Here is a 16749-nt window from a genome sequence, read left to right on the forward strand (position 1 = left end):
TTTTTTTATATCTCATATTCCTTTTACTTTATTTTATTTTATTTTTGTTTTTTTTTTATATTAAATTTTTTTCTTTTCGCTTTCTTAATTTTATTTTTGTTTTGCTAATATTTTAGTAGGTCGCCCCCGGCTGTAAATTACACACACTGCCATATGTATGTTATAATCGCCTCTTTATTAAGTGTTTAGTTTTTTTTCCGCTGTAATTTATGCACACATAAATGCACTTGTGTTTATGTGTATGTCGGAGCTCACGCGACTATTTTGCTTCTTGGCAGCGCCCGGTCTTTTTAGGTGATGCTCACATTTATCTGACGTCTCGCTATTTGCGGCGTAGGCAGCACCTGCGCCTATATACATGCATACATACATACATATGTATAACGGTTTGCCCCAGTTTGACAATCATTATTTCCGTGCGCTCGATATTATAATGCTTATTTTTGTACACATTAAAAATAATTTTGCATATTTTCGGTGCAATGCACTTTTGGCTTTTTGGTTTAAAACTGGAAATATAATATTATCAGCTAGGTCTGCATATGGAGCTTAAAATATACTGTACTTGCCTGATTGCCTTACTTTCTCTAATGGTAATTCCACGATACTATTTTCTTCATTTCGTTAATGCTAAAAATAAAACTATTTCGAATTTGAATTTTGAATTTAATTTTAAAATACGTATGTTTTCGTTGAAACTTGAATCTCAAAAATCTAAAATTTTATATCCCCTCATATCAAGGAATATTTATTGGTTATTATAAATAAATTCTGTGTAACCATAAAAAATGTATTGACCACAGTGTGAACAAGCTGTAAAGAATTAATCGATTATGTACCGATAATTAGTAAGAAATCATATTTTTATATTATTAGCGACTAGCAATGTACGTTTATGCAGTCTAATTTAATAATCTTGTATTTGAATGGCATTTTTACAGAGAATTACTTTTTCTTTAAGAAAAATTACTTTTTTACTCATAAAATATGTAATAAGTAGCTCTAATATTATTTTAGTGTTTAATTATATATTACCGTCAATAAAACAAATTACTAGAAAATTTTTATAAAAATATTTCATATATTGCTTGCATAAAAATGTAAAATATTTTCTCTTCTTCTGCAGTATCCGCAGTTTATGTATCCAGCGCGGCAGTAAGTGGCGAGTCAGGACGTCAACGTCATGCGCCGCTCTACGGACGATTTGTGGACGAAGAAGAGCTTCCTGCAACACATCGAGATGTCATGCATCATGTAAGTGAACATAAACTCAAAAATAAAATCATACTTATGAAATTATGTTCAAAAATTTATAATTTTTTTCTGCAAAAATAATTTCCTTAAAATGAATTTGCTTTTCGAAGTCTCAAACTACCGATGTGATTGCTTCAATTTTCACGTATTTTGCAATTTACTAATTGCTAATTTATTATTACTTTCATGACCTATTTTATTGTAGATTTGATAGTCATCATTACTCTGTGGCTTACATGCAACACTTTGCCACATTGTTTTAAATTTTATTATATCAATTTCTTTGTTCGTTTCTTATAGCGATCTAGTCCGACGTCATCGTCTGAGGTGCGTGCCATGCAGGCACGAATTCCATCACATTTTCGTGATCCAGCTACGGCGCCGTTGAGAAAATTAAGTGTGGATTTAATAAAGACCTACAAGCATATAAATGAGGTAAGTACCAAGATAGTTTTGTGGCAATTAATAAAAGCAGTAATGGAGCGTGATATATATATGTAGTTTCGTAACTCGTGTTAAAATATGGTCAGCTAATACAGAATTTGCTTCTAATTTTTTACGAGTTCACAAATTAGTTTTGAGTTCCAAAATATGTGAAAGATAGTTATTCTATGTTTCGTTGTTTTAATAGTTTAAACGGCATCCTTAAACTGCTGTTATAATATTTTTGATACTAATATTTCAAAATCATTTTATGTTTTTGATGTATCGCCCTCCTCAAACAATCGTTACATTTTTGTTTTGGTTCTTAATACTGAAACTCGTATTTGCCAACATTCTCGTTCATGTTATTTTTCCAATTTTGGTTTATTGACGCATCGGAATTCGTAAAGAGAGATTAATATTTTTTTGTTTTTATATTGAAACGCATAATTTCATACATTTTTGTCCATTCTATGTTTTCGATGTTTTTATTTGGGCTGAAATATCATGTCTCAAGTCACTCCTTGCACTATTTTAATTGAATTATTTGTCTTTTCACTATTTTCAGTATTCTATGTTTTTTCCTGACATTAATCTGTTCATGTTTTGTACGGAATAGTACACAAAAATACCACTTAGCTTTTACATGTTCTTAATTAAAAACTTAACACTTATTTTTACCGTTATACAAATAGTATAACGAAAGCAATAGCACATTTTCGTATAACAACATGGCCATTATTCTTGTTTTGCTCTTTTTATTTTCGCACTATGTGCGGTTGCATCTCCTTCAACTTTTATCATTGTCGTAATTGTTGCTGCCGTTGACAGATACAACAAAAATGATACCAATATTTGTAGATATTTTATACACAACCATTAGTAGTTGTATGCCGCCGCCCTTGACCCAAGCGCTCGTCAGCGATGACTTTTCATCATCAGCTGCCTCAAACAGCAATCCGAACAACAAAAGCGACGAAATTTCGCATCTGCAACTTTGTTGCCACCTGCGTCAGCGTACACAAATGCACACAAACACTCGCATTCAAACACATACGCAGTCAAAGTCATTGAATTGCCTTTTAGTTGCTGGCGGTTGAGGGAAGACTTTACTCAACGCGTGGGCCGATTCTGTGAAATTCTAAACTACTGCGGTCAGCCGTTTATACGTACATACATTCATACATCATATATTTGTGCACTTAGCTCTTGCAGATCTCCTCGGCGCTTCAATCTGTGCGCTTCTACATTCTCAGCCCTCCGCCTTGCCGCATACTCACTGTCGGCAAAGTATCTTTCTTGGCAGTTTTTGTTACTTTCGGCGCACGTGTGCTTGTTTGTGTGCATGCGAGTGTGCTTGCGTTTGTAAAAATAGGCAACAATAATAGTTGCAAATAACAATTGACGACATCGAGTAAAATATCTGATGTTCAAATTGATTTTAAATCATTTAACATGTGTCCTGGCATTGATTTTGTAGCAGTACCAATGTGTATGCCAACGTAAAAATGTTTCCGTATAAATATTGCCCGTGATTCATGTCTTACTGATTCTTCCGAAAACATACAAATTTTTTAATATTATTATTTTTTTTTTTTGATATTCATAAACATCGAAAACATAGAATATTTTAGAAGTACATTTTTATATGTATGAACGCTAAATAAACTCACTTTTCGGCTTTTTGAATGTTTTTGTAATAAATTGTGGTATTATTGGAAAAACTAGTTTTCATAGCATTCGTATATAAACATGAAAAGCATGTAACATACTTTAAAATGAATTTTTTATTGAGCTTATACTTTATTGCAAAACATCGAAAACATAGAATAATTTAAATATGCTTATAAATAACTTTTCACGAAAAATAAACTCTGTTTTAGCATTTTTGTCATAAATAGCAGCGTAAAATATTATAATTTGTGAAAAACGTAGAAAAATCGTAACGCCCTATTTCTAGGGTTTGCGTTTTTTTTTTTTTTTTAACAAATGCATTCTTTTGATTTGATAAGCATCGAAAATATAGGATATTTTAAATGCGATTTTAAAGGTATTTACGCTCTAAATAACCTCGATTTTGATTTTGTATTAAATTGCGGCAATATAAAAAGTTCCCATTTTCGTAGCATCAGTAAATAACATTGAGAGCACATAATCTTTTCATCTTCTCTGTATACCAGTATCTTTTTTATCTACCATACATATGTACATTCATCCAAAAACATAGAATTTTTACAATTTTTAATTCGATGAGTCTCGAAGGTTATTAGCTGTTGCATTTGATCCTTTCAATGTAAAATATCAGTTTTCATGGAATTTTTACTTCATTTCAAAACCATAGAATTTTTTAAAAATTAAAAATTGTTTAATTGCGTTTGAATTAATCAAAAATTTTTTAATTATTTTTCTTTCTATTTAAAATTTACTTTTATTTTTTAGAGAACTTGTTTTTGTTTTTGTGTTTTATAAAAATTTATTTCTTATTTTTCACTTTATTTTTTACTTTAAACATTTTTATTTTTCTTTAGTCCTTTTTATTTTTTTATTACATTTCTTTTAAATGTTTTTGTTTAAATTTTGCTTATTAATCCTAATTTTTCTATTCTTCTAAGTCGCATGAAATATCTTTTAATACCACATACATACGTACATACATATGCATTCAGGCAATACTAACTGTTTTATATGCATCCCCAGTAATTACATCCCGTTAGTCTAACATATCCTTTCGATTTCTCACTCCAACCGATTTACACACCGCCTCAGTGTTGGCCAAAAACAGGCTATTTCGGTTTGCCATTTCAAACGTCAATTGATTTTACCCGTCTTAACATAGCCTCCAACATCTGCTGCAATAGTTTCCTCCATCATTTTTGTTTTTTGTTGCGCCACTACGGAAATTCTATACCGCCGAAGGACGACGCTGCACTATGCACAGCACAGCAAACATCTCCAATTTCAGTGGCTGCTGCTGCTGCTGGCTGTCAGCACTACCACCACCACCACCACCACACCACCATAGCCGACTTCACACCGCGGCACACGGCAGCCGACAACCAGCTTGAATGTCTGTCGCCATAGACCCTCTATGCGGCGCACATTTAGTGGTGCTGTCTGTCGGCTGGCGCGTTGCAACGCGTCAACAGTTACAGCGCTGCTGGCGTCTACGCATCGGCATACACCCATTTTTAAGCGTTTCATTTCTATTTCTCTATATTTTTCTACAATTTCCCTACATTGTTTCGGCTTGTTTGTATTGCGGCCGCAGCTGGCTGGCTGGCTTGCTGGTTTGCTGCCTGTCGCACACATATGTACTTTCATACGTATGTGCATATCGGCTTGCCTTGCAGCTTTTTAGGCGCACACCAAACAGTTCGCTCGCTCTCTGCTGCAAGTAAATGCGTGCGCTCTCGCTCTTTCGGTCTCGCTGCCTGCTTTGTTGCTCAGCCCCTTGACGTCGGCTGTTGATTTTATAATGGCTGCAAATCTCTCCAAAATGTTGCAGCATCATTCTTCTCATATCCTTCTCGTTCATTCATCATATGTATAGCGACATAGTCGCTTCATGTCCTTACATATACACGCGCAGTATACATACACTGCGCGCGCTTGCGTATCCGTGCGCTTACATAGCCATACAAACAGTTATTTGGTTTTCTGTGTATGTGTGTGTAAACTACGACAATCACACATACGAACAGGCGCGCGCATTTTCTGACCATTATCGACGTTTTGACTTTCCCTGCTAATGTTTGTGGCGTTAGCAACAACTTTTCCGCTTTGGCATTCTTCCAATTCGTTGTTTCATTCCGTTTCGACTGTGCAGGTATATTGCTCAACGCATGGTTGTATGTGAGTTCGCTTAGGGTTATCACTGTTGCTATCCCCGTATGAAGCGCGCGCCCCTACCATGCCTGCATTAACTTTTGCCATATGCTCTTCATCCCTGCCTTTGTTAGCCCCTTTACTGTGAAAATTACTTTCTGTCTGACTGCCTGTCGCTTTGTCACCTCACCGGTTTACTGTTTACATTTCTCTTTTCCTAGTTGCCCTTTCTGTGTTCACCACTCTCATTCTCTATTATTTTTGCTCTTTGTTGCCACTACTCTTATTACGTTGCTTGTTATGCCTCCTTCCTCTGAACTTTCTTTTAATTTGCTATTTAGAGACTGCTTTTTTATTCAAAATGTTTTCAACACGAGTTTTTTTCCCCTAGCTTTTTCTAATGGAACTTAATTTTTGTATTACTATATATGCCCGATAAAGCATTGCATAGTTTTTGGCGTGGAAATAAAACCTGTTACATATAAAAGTATTGAACTCAATAGCCGTAGACAATCCTATCCCATAAATAGCCAAAACAAATGCTATTTATTCGAATACATTTGCATACATTTAGGCGCTTAAAATTTTGTAAATTTTTTTATTGCTAAACTTATAAGTTGTTGCATACTTAAAAGCGCTCTTTTTACAGCGTCAAGCAGTAAATTAAGCCAAACGCCTTCACTTTATTTTTTATACATTCAGTATTGAAATATGGCGTTTTCTCTTGAAATGTAACATGCCCTTAGGCGTCACTATAAAAGTGAAATTATGATTCTTTCATAGCCGAAACACATTTGAGTAGCGAGATTCATCTCATTTTCTTTCATCTCAAAGAGATTAGCCTTAAAATGAATAGTACTTATGTAACTGTTGCATACTTTTCGGCTGCAGTCGGTAAATAACTGAGTCTATGAAGGTATAGCCTTAAGCTTTCGTTTGATGTTCACGAACATATAAGATATTCTCAAATATTTTTCGAAAGCTCAATGGTTTTACGAAAGCTCATTAATTTTTTGAAAGTTCTTGCCTAACTTTCACTTAGAATTGAATGAGAGACTTAAATATCTCAAATACAATTTGAAAGCCCAATGGTTTTTCTAAAGCTCAGTAATTTTATGAAAATCCTTACTCCACTTAGAATAAAATGAGAGACGTACATATTTCAAATATTTCTTAAAAGCTTTGAATTTGGTAAAGTTTCATTTGATTTGTAACAATATTTTCGTTATTTTTTTCATTTTGGGAATAAAAGTTAAGGGTTAAAAAAATGTAAAAGTTTTTTCAGGCTTTAATTAAAGCTTGATTTCTTGCATTTTCAGGATTAAATATTGTTTCAAACACGAACAGTAGCGTAACGAAACTATAAATTTCATATAAAAAGCTTGCGCACAAAAAAATAGTAGTTAAAAGCTTGTGTGCAAGCTTTAAGCTTCATTGTGCCACAATATTATATGCAAACCTGAGAGCATAAATTGGATCACAAATTTAAAAACGCTTTTATTTGGACCTTTCGGAAAAGCTTAATTAGCGCTAAGTATTTAAACGTGATAATATTGGTCTGTAAATAAAGTAACTTAAAAAATTAAAAAATATCGATTACTATTACCTTGAAGGTTCTAAAACTCGTTGCAAACGAAAGAAAGGCGCTTGAACGACACCCTTTTTATCATAAATGTCAAAACTATTAGGGAAACTTTTGTTTTTAAAAACGTTAAAGATCACTGAAAAGAGCTTTGCTAATTTTGAAATTGTTGTTGGTTTGGAAAATATGAAAGCTAGTGCGAAAGCTTCGATATCAGTGGTAAGATGATGAGTATTGTGTTGTCATAAATGTGAAAGTTATTGTTTGAGCTTTTGGTAAAGCTCTATTTTTTTACATTTGCACAGATATCTAAACAAATTTATTTAAATTTTTTGGAATTTTTTATATAATATATAATTAAAACAAATTATTTAAAGAATAAATATTTTGGTTTTAATTTCCAACAGCCTTCTGGCATACATTTTCAAACTAAAATTTGACATTTCTGTTTTGTCGTAGGTGTTTTTTTTTTTCAAATTTTTCGTAGTAAATTTTAGTTTTTATTTTGCTATGGGATTTGATAATTGTCAAAATAAAGTTTTAAGGGTTTGTACGACACGCGCAGAACTTTTCCTAATTTTTTTAACATTCCACCAATAGAAAATATGTCAATTTATATTTATATTATATGCGAACTATAGCAAACGATATTTCTGCGTATTTGCAGGTTTACTATGCGAAAAAGAAACGACGCGCTCAACAGACCCAAGGCGAGGATGACTCCTCTAATAAGAAGGAGCGAAAATTATATAACGACGGTTACGATGATGATAATCACGATTATATAATAAAAAATGGTGAAAAATTCTTGGATCGCTACGAAATTGATTCGCTCATTGGTACGTCATCCATTTTAGCTATTACCAAATGTGCACGCTTACTAATATATTTTATAATTTTCTTCAATCAAATAGGTAAAGGCAGTTTTGGACAAGTGGTCAAGGCTTACGACCACGAAGAACAGTGTCACGTTGCGATAAAAATTATTAAAAATAAGAAACCGTTCCTAAATCAGGCACAAATCGAAGTGAAGTTATTGGAGATGATGAATCGTGCAGATGCCGAAAACAAATACTATATTGGTACGTTGTTTGTGGAACATTTTCTAATTTTTTTTTTGCACTTTTTACTTAACCTATATTTGCTTGTTTACCATTGCAGTTAAATTGAAACGGCATTTTATGTGGCGCAATCATTTATGTTTAGTGTTCGAATTGCTCTCCTACAATTTATACGATCTACTACGGAATACGAATTTCCGCGGTGTTTCACTGAATCTAACACGTAAATTTGCCCAACAGCTTTGCACTGCACTGCTCTTTTTGAGTACACCAGAACTGAATATAATCCACTGTGATCTAAAGCCCGAGAATATATTGCTTTGCAATCCAAAGCGTTCAGCAATTAAGATTGTAGACTTTGGCAGTTCATGTCAGCTAGGACAAAGAGTGAGTACAAATGCAAATAAGGGATTTATGTGTGTGGAAAATGGTAAATAATTCGAAAAGAGAAATTTAAGTTAAAATTAAGTTTTTGTCAAGAAGTTTGTAACACTCGGAAAAAAATATTTAAAATATTTGTATATAAAATATCAGCGTGACGAGCTTAGACAATTTAGTATTTGTTATCGTGTCATGCGAGGACTAGAGTTCATGCGGGCACTCGTTGAATGCTGGTCCTATATTTGATATGTCGGGGTCGATTCTGTTAAGTAGGAGTTTAAGCTGCTATAGTATCCAGAACGAAGCTGTGAATGGCGGTTAGTGCATGTTTGAAGTTAGTTGCGTGCGGGTCGGCGTATTGGATTATATCGTCGACGTAGTTGAGGAAGGAATGCTGCAGTTCCGGTTCAAGCAGATGACTGCAGGGATGATTTCTACGAACACATACCATTAGAAACTGCTGGAAGAGAAGTTCATTATGCGCCTTATCTGGAAGCTACAGGTCTCAGTTCGATAGGAGACATCAAAAAACATTCCGTTATAGTCCGGTAGCCATGTCCGTATGTATATACGCGAACTAGTCCGTCATTTTTTGAGATGTCGAACTGAAATTTTGGAAAGTTATTTTCCTTTCCAAAAATCTGCTCATTTGTTGAAACCGCCGATATCGGTCCACTACAGCTTATGGCTGCCATACAAACCGATCGATCCAAATCAAAGCCATAAGGGAAACTTGTAACTTGTATCATTTAACAATATATCTTTAAGAAATTTTGCGTTGATCTTTGTTGAACATAACCTAACTTTCTTCATACTTAACCAAATCCACTTAAAAACTTACCAAATCCACTTATTTTTTACTAAAATTTGTTTGTTAAACATAACCTAACTTTCTTATTACTTACCCCTCCACAGATATACCAATATATTCAATCACGTTTCTATCGTTCGCCGGAAGTGCTACTCGGTATACCCTACGATTTGGCGATTGACATGTGGTCACTCGGCTGCATTCTAGTGGAGATGCATACCGGTGAGCCGCTCTTTTCCGGCTGCAATGAAGGCGATCAAATGAACAAAATCGTCGAGGTGCTCGGCATGCCGCCGAAATATTTACTCGATCAAGCGCATAAGACGCGTAAGTTCTTCGATAAAGTCGCGGACGGTTCGTATATGTTGAAGAAGAGTCAAAATGGACGTAAATATAAACCGCCAGGTTCACGTAAGCTACACGATATACTTGGCGTCGAAACGGGCGGACCGGGCGGTCGGCGTCTCGATGAGCCCGGTCACTCGGTGGCGGATTATCTGAAATTCAAAGACTTAATATTGCGAATGTTGGATTTCGATCCGAAGACACGTGTAACACCGTACTATGCCTTGCAACATAATTTCTTTAAACGTACAACCGATGAGGGTACGAATACAGCAGCGAGCATAGCAATATCATCACCGTCGGTGAGTTCAACATCATCGTCTGTAGCGATGGTAGTGGGCAATCAACAGCAACAGCAACAACAGAGCCAGCAGCAACAGTTGGTGTCGACCGCTGCGTTGCAACATCCAGAGCCACAAGCGCATGGTGAGTCCATTAAACGCTTCAAATTTTCATAAAGTATAAGCAAACACTTACACACGCGCAAAACTAATGCAGCCACACAAACATACATACATATATAAATAAGCACTCCTTTAACAGTTTAAAAGGACTGCTGGAAAGAAGAAGACGATTTGCGTTGATGTTTTTTTTTTTTTTGTTTTTTTGTTCATCATTTATGTTTTTCGATTATACATTTAACTGCAAATGTAGTTTTTATTTATTGAGCATTTATTTTTAAGTATTTACATAGCAAAACGTGCTAGCAAAAAATAAAAAAAATTCATATTTTGTGTTCTTAGCCATAGTTCTCTAAAGTTAGGCACTTGGCGCACAAGTTTGCGTATAGCGAAATGCAGTTTTGCACACGAATGTACATGTGTACATATAATTTGTCAACAATATAGCGGTTTAGACAGCTAGTAACAGTAACAGTAAATTTTTAAGAAAAGTATTATATCACGTGCTTTAAGTTTCTTCCCACTCTAACGCACGCGTGTGTCGCCAGCGCAAAACTGTAATAGTTGTGTATGTTTTTCATTTACATACGTACTACATATTTATTTATACATTTTTGCATACATACATACGTACTTGTACTTAAAGCTGTAATTTATTATTAATGACATGCACTTATTTAGTATAATTTACTTATTTACAAGCGAACATATGTTTAATTTATTACCATATTTACAAGATTCATTCATCTATGAGTTAAAATAATAATTTTTGTAAACCTTCCGAAAGTACAAATAAAAAAACTGTGGCTCCGGGCACAGTGGCATACAAAATGAGCTCATACAACTTTTTTCAATGCTAAAAAGCAGCACAACTGGCATCTTTTTGTTGCTGCGGGGGTTTTAGTTTTAGACTACAGCCACTAAATGTAGTTTTAGTTGTAATATTGTTTTTATGTGCGTGTTCAGTTTTTTGTAAAAAAGAATAACAATATTTTTATTTTGGGACAGCCTTAAACCAACTTTGGGTTATATGCATTAGAAAATTTACTTTTTATTTTTCAATATGTTGTTTTTTTTGTATGTAGAAACTGAATTTTTGGAGAAAACACTTTTTTGGAACACCCCTAGTACAACTCTAGCTTATTAGTAATTGAAAACATACTTCGTATTTTTAAATTTGATTTTTAAGCTCTAATTTTATTTGGGACACTTAAAATCTTTTGGGACATCCTTAGTAAAACTCTAGATAACTAAATTTCGTATTTTTAAACTTGTTTTGTGTATGTAAAAATTTATCTTTGAGACACTTAATTTTTTTGGGACATGTCTAGTAGAACTCTAGAATATCTGTAACTGAAAAATCGTTTCGTATTTTTAAATTTGAATATTTTGTGAGTGGAATTTAATTTGAGACACTTAAAATTTTTGGGACATCCCTAGTACAACTCTAGCTTATTTGTAACTGAAAAATGGGGACATCCCTAGTGGAACTCTAGATTATCTGTAACTGAAAAATCGCTTCGCATATTTAAATTTGAGTTTTTTTGTGAGTGGAATTTAATTTGGCCTTCTAAAATTTTTTGGAACATCCCTAGTACAGTACTTTGTATAATTTGCGTATTTTTGAAGAAAATTTGAGACATTTAAAAATTTTTGTTATCTCTAATACAAATTAATTGTGTTACTTGTGTCTCTAAAATTACTTCATATTTTTAAATTTATAATTTTTTGTAACTTGAAATTAAACTTTGGTAGACCGAAAAACTTTTGGGATACACAGTTTTGTCATTTTATGTTTTATAAGCCGCACAACTGATTTTTTTTTTTTTTTTTGTTGAAATTTATTACTTTCTACTTTTCTTGTAATAAATACAACTTTGGGACACGAAATAATGCTTTCAGACTAGTCATAGTAAAATTTTGTTCTAACTATTCGCATAAAATTTGAATTTTGTTTTTAGATAATTTTTTTTAATTAAAAGTTTTTCAGTTACTACGCATTTGCATGAAAAGCAATGAAAACATATTTCAAAAATCCACTATAGTTATGATTTACTAACTTTGCGTTTTTTTCTCTTTTAACCTAACCTCAAAAAGCAACACTGAACCCTAAATATTTTTATAATGTTTATATAAATAAATAAAAAAAATATCAAATGAATTTTATGTGAATAAATAATTGAAATCCACTAACTCTCATCTACTAACTCACTCACACGGAAACTGACGCGTACACAGACGATCGGCGATGACCGGCATTGCCTCGGGAGCAAGGCAGCTTAGCATCATCTTCATCTTCAACGGCTTCCTCAGGTTCAACAACAGCAGCCATGTCAGGTGCATATGGCGGTGGAGGCGGTGGCGTTGGCGGCGGTACCGGACAGACACAGCACTACGTTTAAGCGCCTGCGTGCAGGAAACACACAGTTACACAGCGATTAAGAGCACACACATAAATAATAGCACACTACAGCAACAACAACAGCGGCAGCAACAACTTGAAGCTGTGTACAAACGAGATGTCTGCTGATAAATCGGGAAACAATGTCAAGTGGGCATTAAGTTAGAGACGAGGCTGTTAAGACGAACAATTCCAGTTAGTCAGTCGTTGGAAAGAACATTGTTGTTGTGCTAAACCTAACCGCAACGGTTCGTCATCAGTCACCAACCATTATTGTCATCATCAACATAACGCAAGTGCATAACAAGCATTGGTGGTATTTTGTAGATAACATCGCAACAAGCACTTCATTGCATACAAAAACAAAAACAAAAAACATACGATTAACTTATACATACATACATACTTACATTTACATACATATAATATATATATATAAATAAATATATATTTAATAATATTTATGCGAACGTGAAATTAATTAAGTGAAAAATTACTTAAATTTAAATTGATTAAAAGCAAGTGTAAGCATTAAGACGCAATCTGGTTGATAAGTAACGAGAGAAGGAGGTGAAGAAGAAAATTTACTAAAAAAATGTAGTTTTATACACAAGCAAACACCCAAACAGCCAACCACAACAAAAACTACTTACATCCATACAACCATACCTATATTACACCAAGCGATCTCTACAAAAGTACACACATACATATGTATAAAGAAAATATAAAAAAATATATACAAAATTATCCAACAACACACTACATAAATAAACCGTTAACAATTTCTTTTTTTTATTATATTTTATCTTTTTATACTGCATATTTTAAGGCGCTTACACTGTCGAAAATTATATGGTAACTCAAAACAACAAATTTAGTGCTGCCAAAATTTTTAAGAAATTTTTATTTAAATTTTAGAGAGCTTTTTGTAAACTTTTGACTTAGCTTGCAACATATGTTTGGAAGAAAGTGCCGTAATCACATTTGTAAATCGCTTCTATGTTAGAATTTACATTTATTTCTTAAAAGCTTTTGAGTTTTTTGTCAACTTTGGGCTTAGCATTCTATAAATAAATAAAAAAAAATTGCCGTAATCCCGTTTGTAAATCGCTTCTATGTTAGAATTTACATTTATTTCTTAAAAGCTTTTGAGTTTTTTGTCAACTTTGGGCTTAGCATTCTATAAATAAATAAAAAAAAATTGCCGTAATCCCGTTTGTAAATCGCTTCTATGTTAGAACTTACATTAATTATGTTAAAAGCTTTTGAGCTTTTTGTCAACTTTGGGCGTAGTTTTCAATATATTTTTGGAAGGAAGTGACGTAATAAGATTTTCAAAGCACAGCTATGTTAAGTTAAGCCCTTTTAAACCTCTTTTTTACTTTTCTGCAAGTTTCAAAGTCACTGTATGGCTTAAGCTCCGGCTTGTTTTTTAAATTTCATGAGCGTTCTAGAGCAGTTCTTTGATCGTTTGCAAAAAAAGCTTTCAAAAGCCCACGATCACTGGTGAAAATTTAATTTTCTATGATGACGTATTAGATTAATTACTAATTGACTTGTAAGCTTTTTTGCTGTAAACAGCTTTGGAGCTTTTTTGAGCTACCATGTCAACAGCGTTAACTTTAGTTTGTTCAACATAGGCTTCTTTCATAAATTTCTTGAGCGTTCTGGAGCATTTCTCTGGTTATTTCCAAAAAGCTTTCAAAAGCTCGCGGTCTCTAGTAAAAAATTAAATTTTTATGATAATGTTTTATTAAATTACTAGGGCACTTGTAAGCTTTTCTGGTGTAAAGAGCTTCGGAGCTTTTTTTGGAGCTGCCATATTATTTTCAATAGTGTTAACTTTAGTGATCATTACTAAAATCATGCATCTAAGTACTTAAGTTATCACTTCGTACTAATACTGAAAAAATTAACAACCTACTACTATTTATACATATGTATACTAATACACATACTACGAAATATTTCATACGAAAATAAAAATTTGCTCGTTTGACTGCCAACAAATAAAAAAAGCTGAAATTTATTGAAAAAAAAAAACAACAACAACAATTGTATGAGAGCTTTCTTCATTTGAACACAATTTGTATTTACAAATACTGTGGCGAAAATAGAAACAAAAATGCAGCGTTGCCACAGTGTAAAAAAATGCAGATACCTAAGTAATGCAAACTAATAGACCAGCGTTAAAGTTTAGAGATTAGTTGGGTACAACATTGTCGTAATCGAAATTTAATTAAAAACTTGTAAGGTTAGAAATAGTTGAAGCAAAACAAAAAGAAATAAATGCATAATAAAACGGCAAAGCAGCACATGTAAAATATGGCGTTTATCACGAACACAGACAAAAGTTACTATTTGGTAGAAACGAAACTAAAGAAAAAGGGCAGACAGAACTTCAAGCAAAAAAAATAATTAGAATTAGAGTTTAAAAATAATTTAGTACTTTGGTAAATAAACTAAAAATTAATAAATAAGGATATACATGTTTGGCAAGAAAAAAATGCAATAGAAAACAAAAAAAAATTAAAATTAATTAAAATGAAAAATTCAACATTTCGGCATATATGTTTGGAAAAGCTGCAAAATAATAAAACAAAAAAAAAAAAACAAATCTGTAAAACTAAATTTATGCAACTATCGACTTTATATGAAAGAAGCAGCTATGCATAAGAAAACTCAAAACTCAGTTGCTTCTGGCTATAAAATAGAAATTAAAAACTGAAAAACAGGAAAAATATTTCGGCGCGTTTGAAAACTCATAGCAACTTTAGAAGTATTAATGCTGCATATTTTTTGTGGGCAAACAATAAAAAAAATCAATGTCGTGACAAAATAATAAAAAAAAAACTAAACTTTCGGCTAAAATAAAATTTACTACGACAAAATTTGAAAGACATGAAAAACCCGAATTTCGTCAAGCTAAAAATAAAGTCAAAAAATCAATTTTAGGCACTATATGGCAATGTTTAACCAATTAATCGTGCAGTTAAATATGTAGCGCAGTTAAAGGCGTACGAGAGAGCAGTAAACGCGACGATGTATGTTTTGAAATATGTTGCCTATGAAAAGCAATGCGTTAATTTTAACTGTGTCATCCTGAAAGTATGCAATTTTTATGAAATTATGAAACATCCTAAAGGTATGCTATAGTTATTTTAAGTGTGTTTAAAAGTTATTGTCACCGCTGCTTGTGTGTCGGATGAGTTGTGTAAGTGAACAATGCATTTTTAAGCATTCCATTGCGAGGTTTTTGGTGTTATTACAATCTACATACAACATATATTGCATACTTTTAGGCGTTTTAACTATATAAATTTTTGGCGCCTGCCGTATGAGTAATTCAACTCAAAACCTTATCAAAATTAATGAGCGAACGAACATAGCATACTTCTGGGCGAAAAATTTGAGCCTTTTTAAAGTCTAAATCAGCGGGTTAACAAACATTGCATACTACTAGGCGTTAATTTCAAGCGTAGTTTTATTCCTGCTTTTAAAACTTCGCAGAATACATACATTTCAATTTTTGAAGGATTCTGCATGAGAAAATGTATAACGCTGCATACTTTTAGGCCGTTAAGTTAATCAACCGCAAAAATTTCGACACTTTTAACTGCGCTTAAAAGATATTATAAATAATAACAAATTTTGAGTATGTTAATAAATGTTTTCTACGTTCCACAGAAACTATACATATTTTTCTTTATTGTTTTTAAAGTAAAACCACATTTACATACACACACAAACCCATATGAACAATCTCACAACTTCTTAAAAGCCACAGCAGCCACAAATAATATACATACATACATACATACATACAACTAAACATATATGAAAACAAGCAAAGAACCAAAAACCAACCAACCAAGCAAACCAAAACAAACCAGTACTTCCAAATATACTCCTCCAAAACCGGTTACAGAGTAGTACCTTCAAACATTAAATTAAAATAAGGAAACAAAAATTAAGCTAAAATTATTTAAATAAAATTTAAACAAAGCAAAACCAACACAAATTACCTTAAAATCCGTCATTTCCGTTCTCCGTACTAAAAGCAAAACAAAAGCAAACAAAGAATACAAATTGAAAAGTAACAAAAATATTTTAAGTACACACATAAAAAACTACGAAATAGCCAAAATAATTATAAGCTGCGGTGTGTGGGCAATTTGTGGCAGCATTTTGTTAAAATTCTAAAAAAAAATTGTTTTTTAAGTAAATATTGTTTCATTTAACTAAAAGTAATTTTGTTTTCG

General features: G+C 32.8%; 1 protein-coding gene across 4 annotated transcripts in view; it reads left to right on the plus strand.

Annotated features, from left to right (window-relative positions):
• The window catches only part of LOC108973956 (serine/threonine-protein kinase minibrain), a 64977-nt gene that overhangs the window by 41313 nt on the left and 6915 nt on the right, over positions 1 to 16749 (plus strand). For all 4 annotated transcript variants that reach the window (XM_018941506.1, XM_018941507.1, XM_018941504.1 and 1 more), the window contains 6 exons: positions 1127 to 1254; positions 1555 to 1689; positions 7752 to 7923; positions 7999 to 8166; positions 8246 to 8532; positions 9442 to 10108. In XM_018941506.1, coding sequence (XP_018797051.1) covers positions 1127 to 1254; positions 1555 to 1689; positions 7752 to 7923; positions 7999 to 8166; positions 8246 to 8532; positions 9442 to 10108 — 1557 coding nt within the window. The remainder of the gene's footprint in view (positions 1 to 1126; positions 1255 to 1554; positions 1690 to 7751; positions 7924 to 7998; positions 8167 to 8245; positions 8533 to 9441; positions 10109 to 16749) is intronic.

Source organism: Bactrocera latifrons, unplaced genomic scaffold (assembly GCF_001853355.1).
Source record: "Bactrocera latifrons isolate USDA-ARS-PBARC rearing strain unplaced genomic scaffold, ASM185335v1 scaffold_51, whole genome shotgun sequence".
NCBI classification, from domain to species: domain Eukaryota; kingdom Metazoa; phylum Arthropoda; class Insecta; order Diptera; family Tephritidae; genus Bactrocera; species Bactrocera latifrons.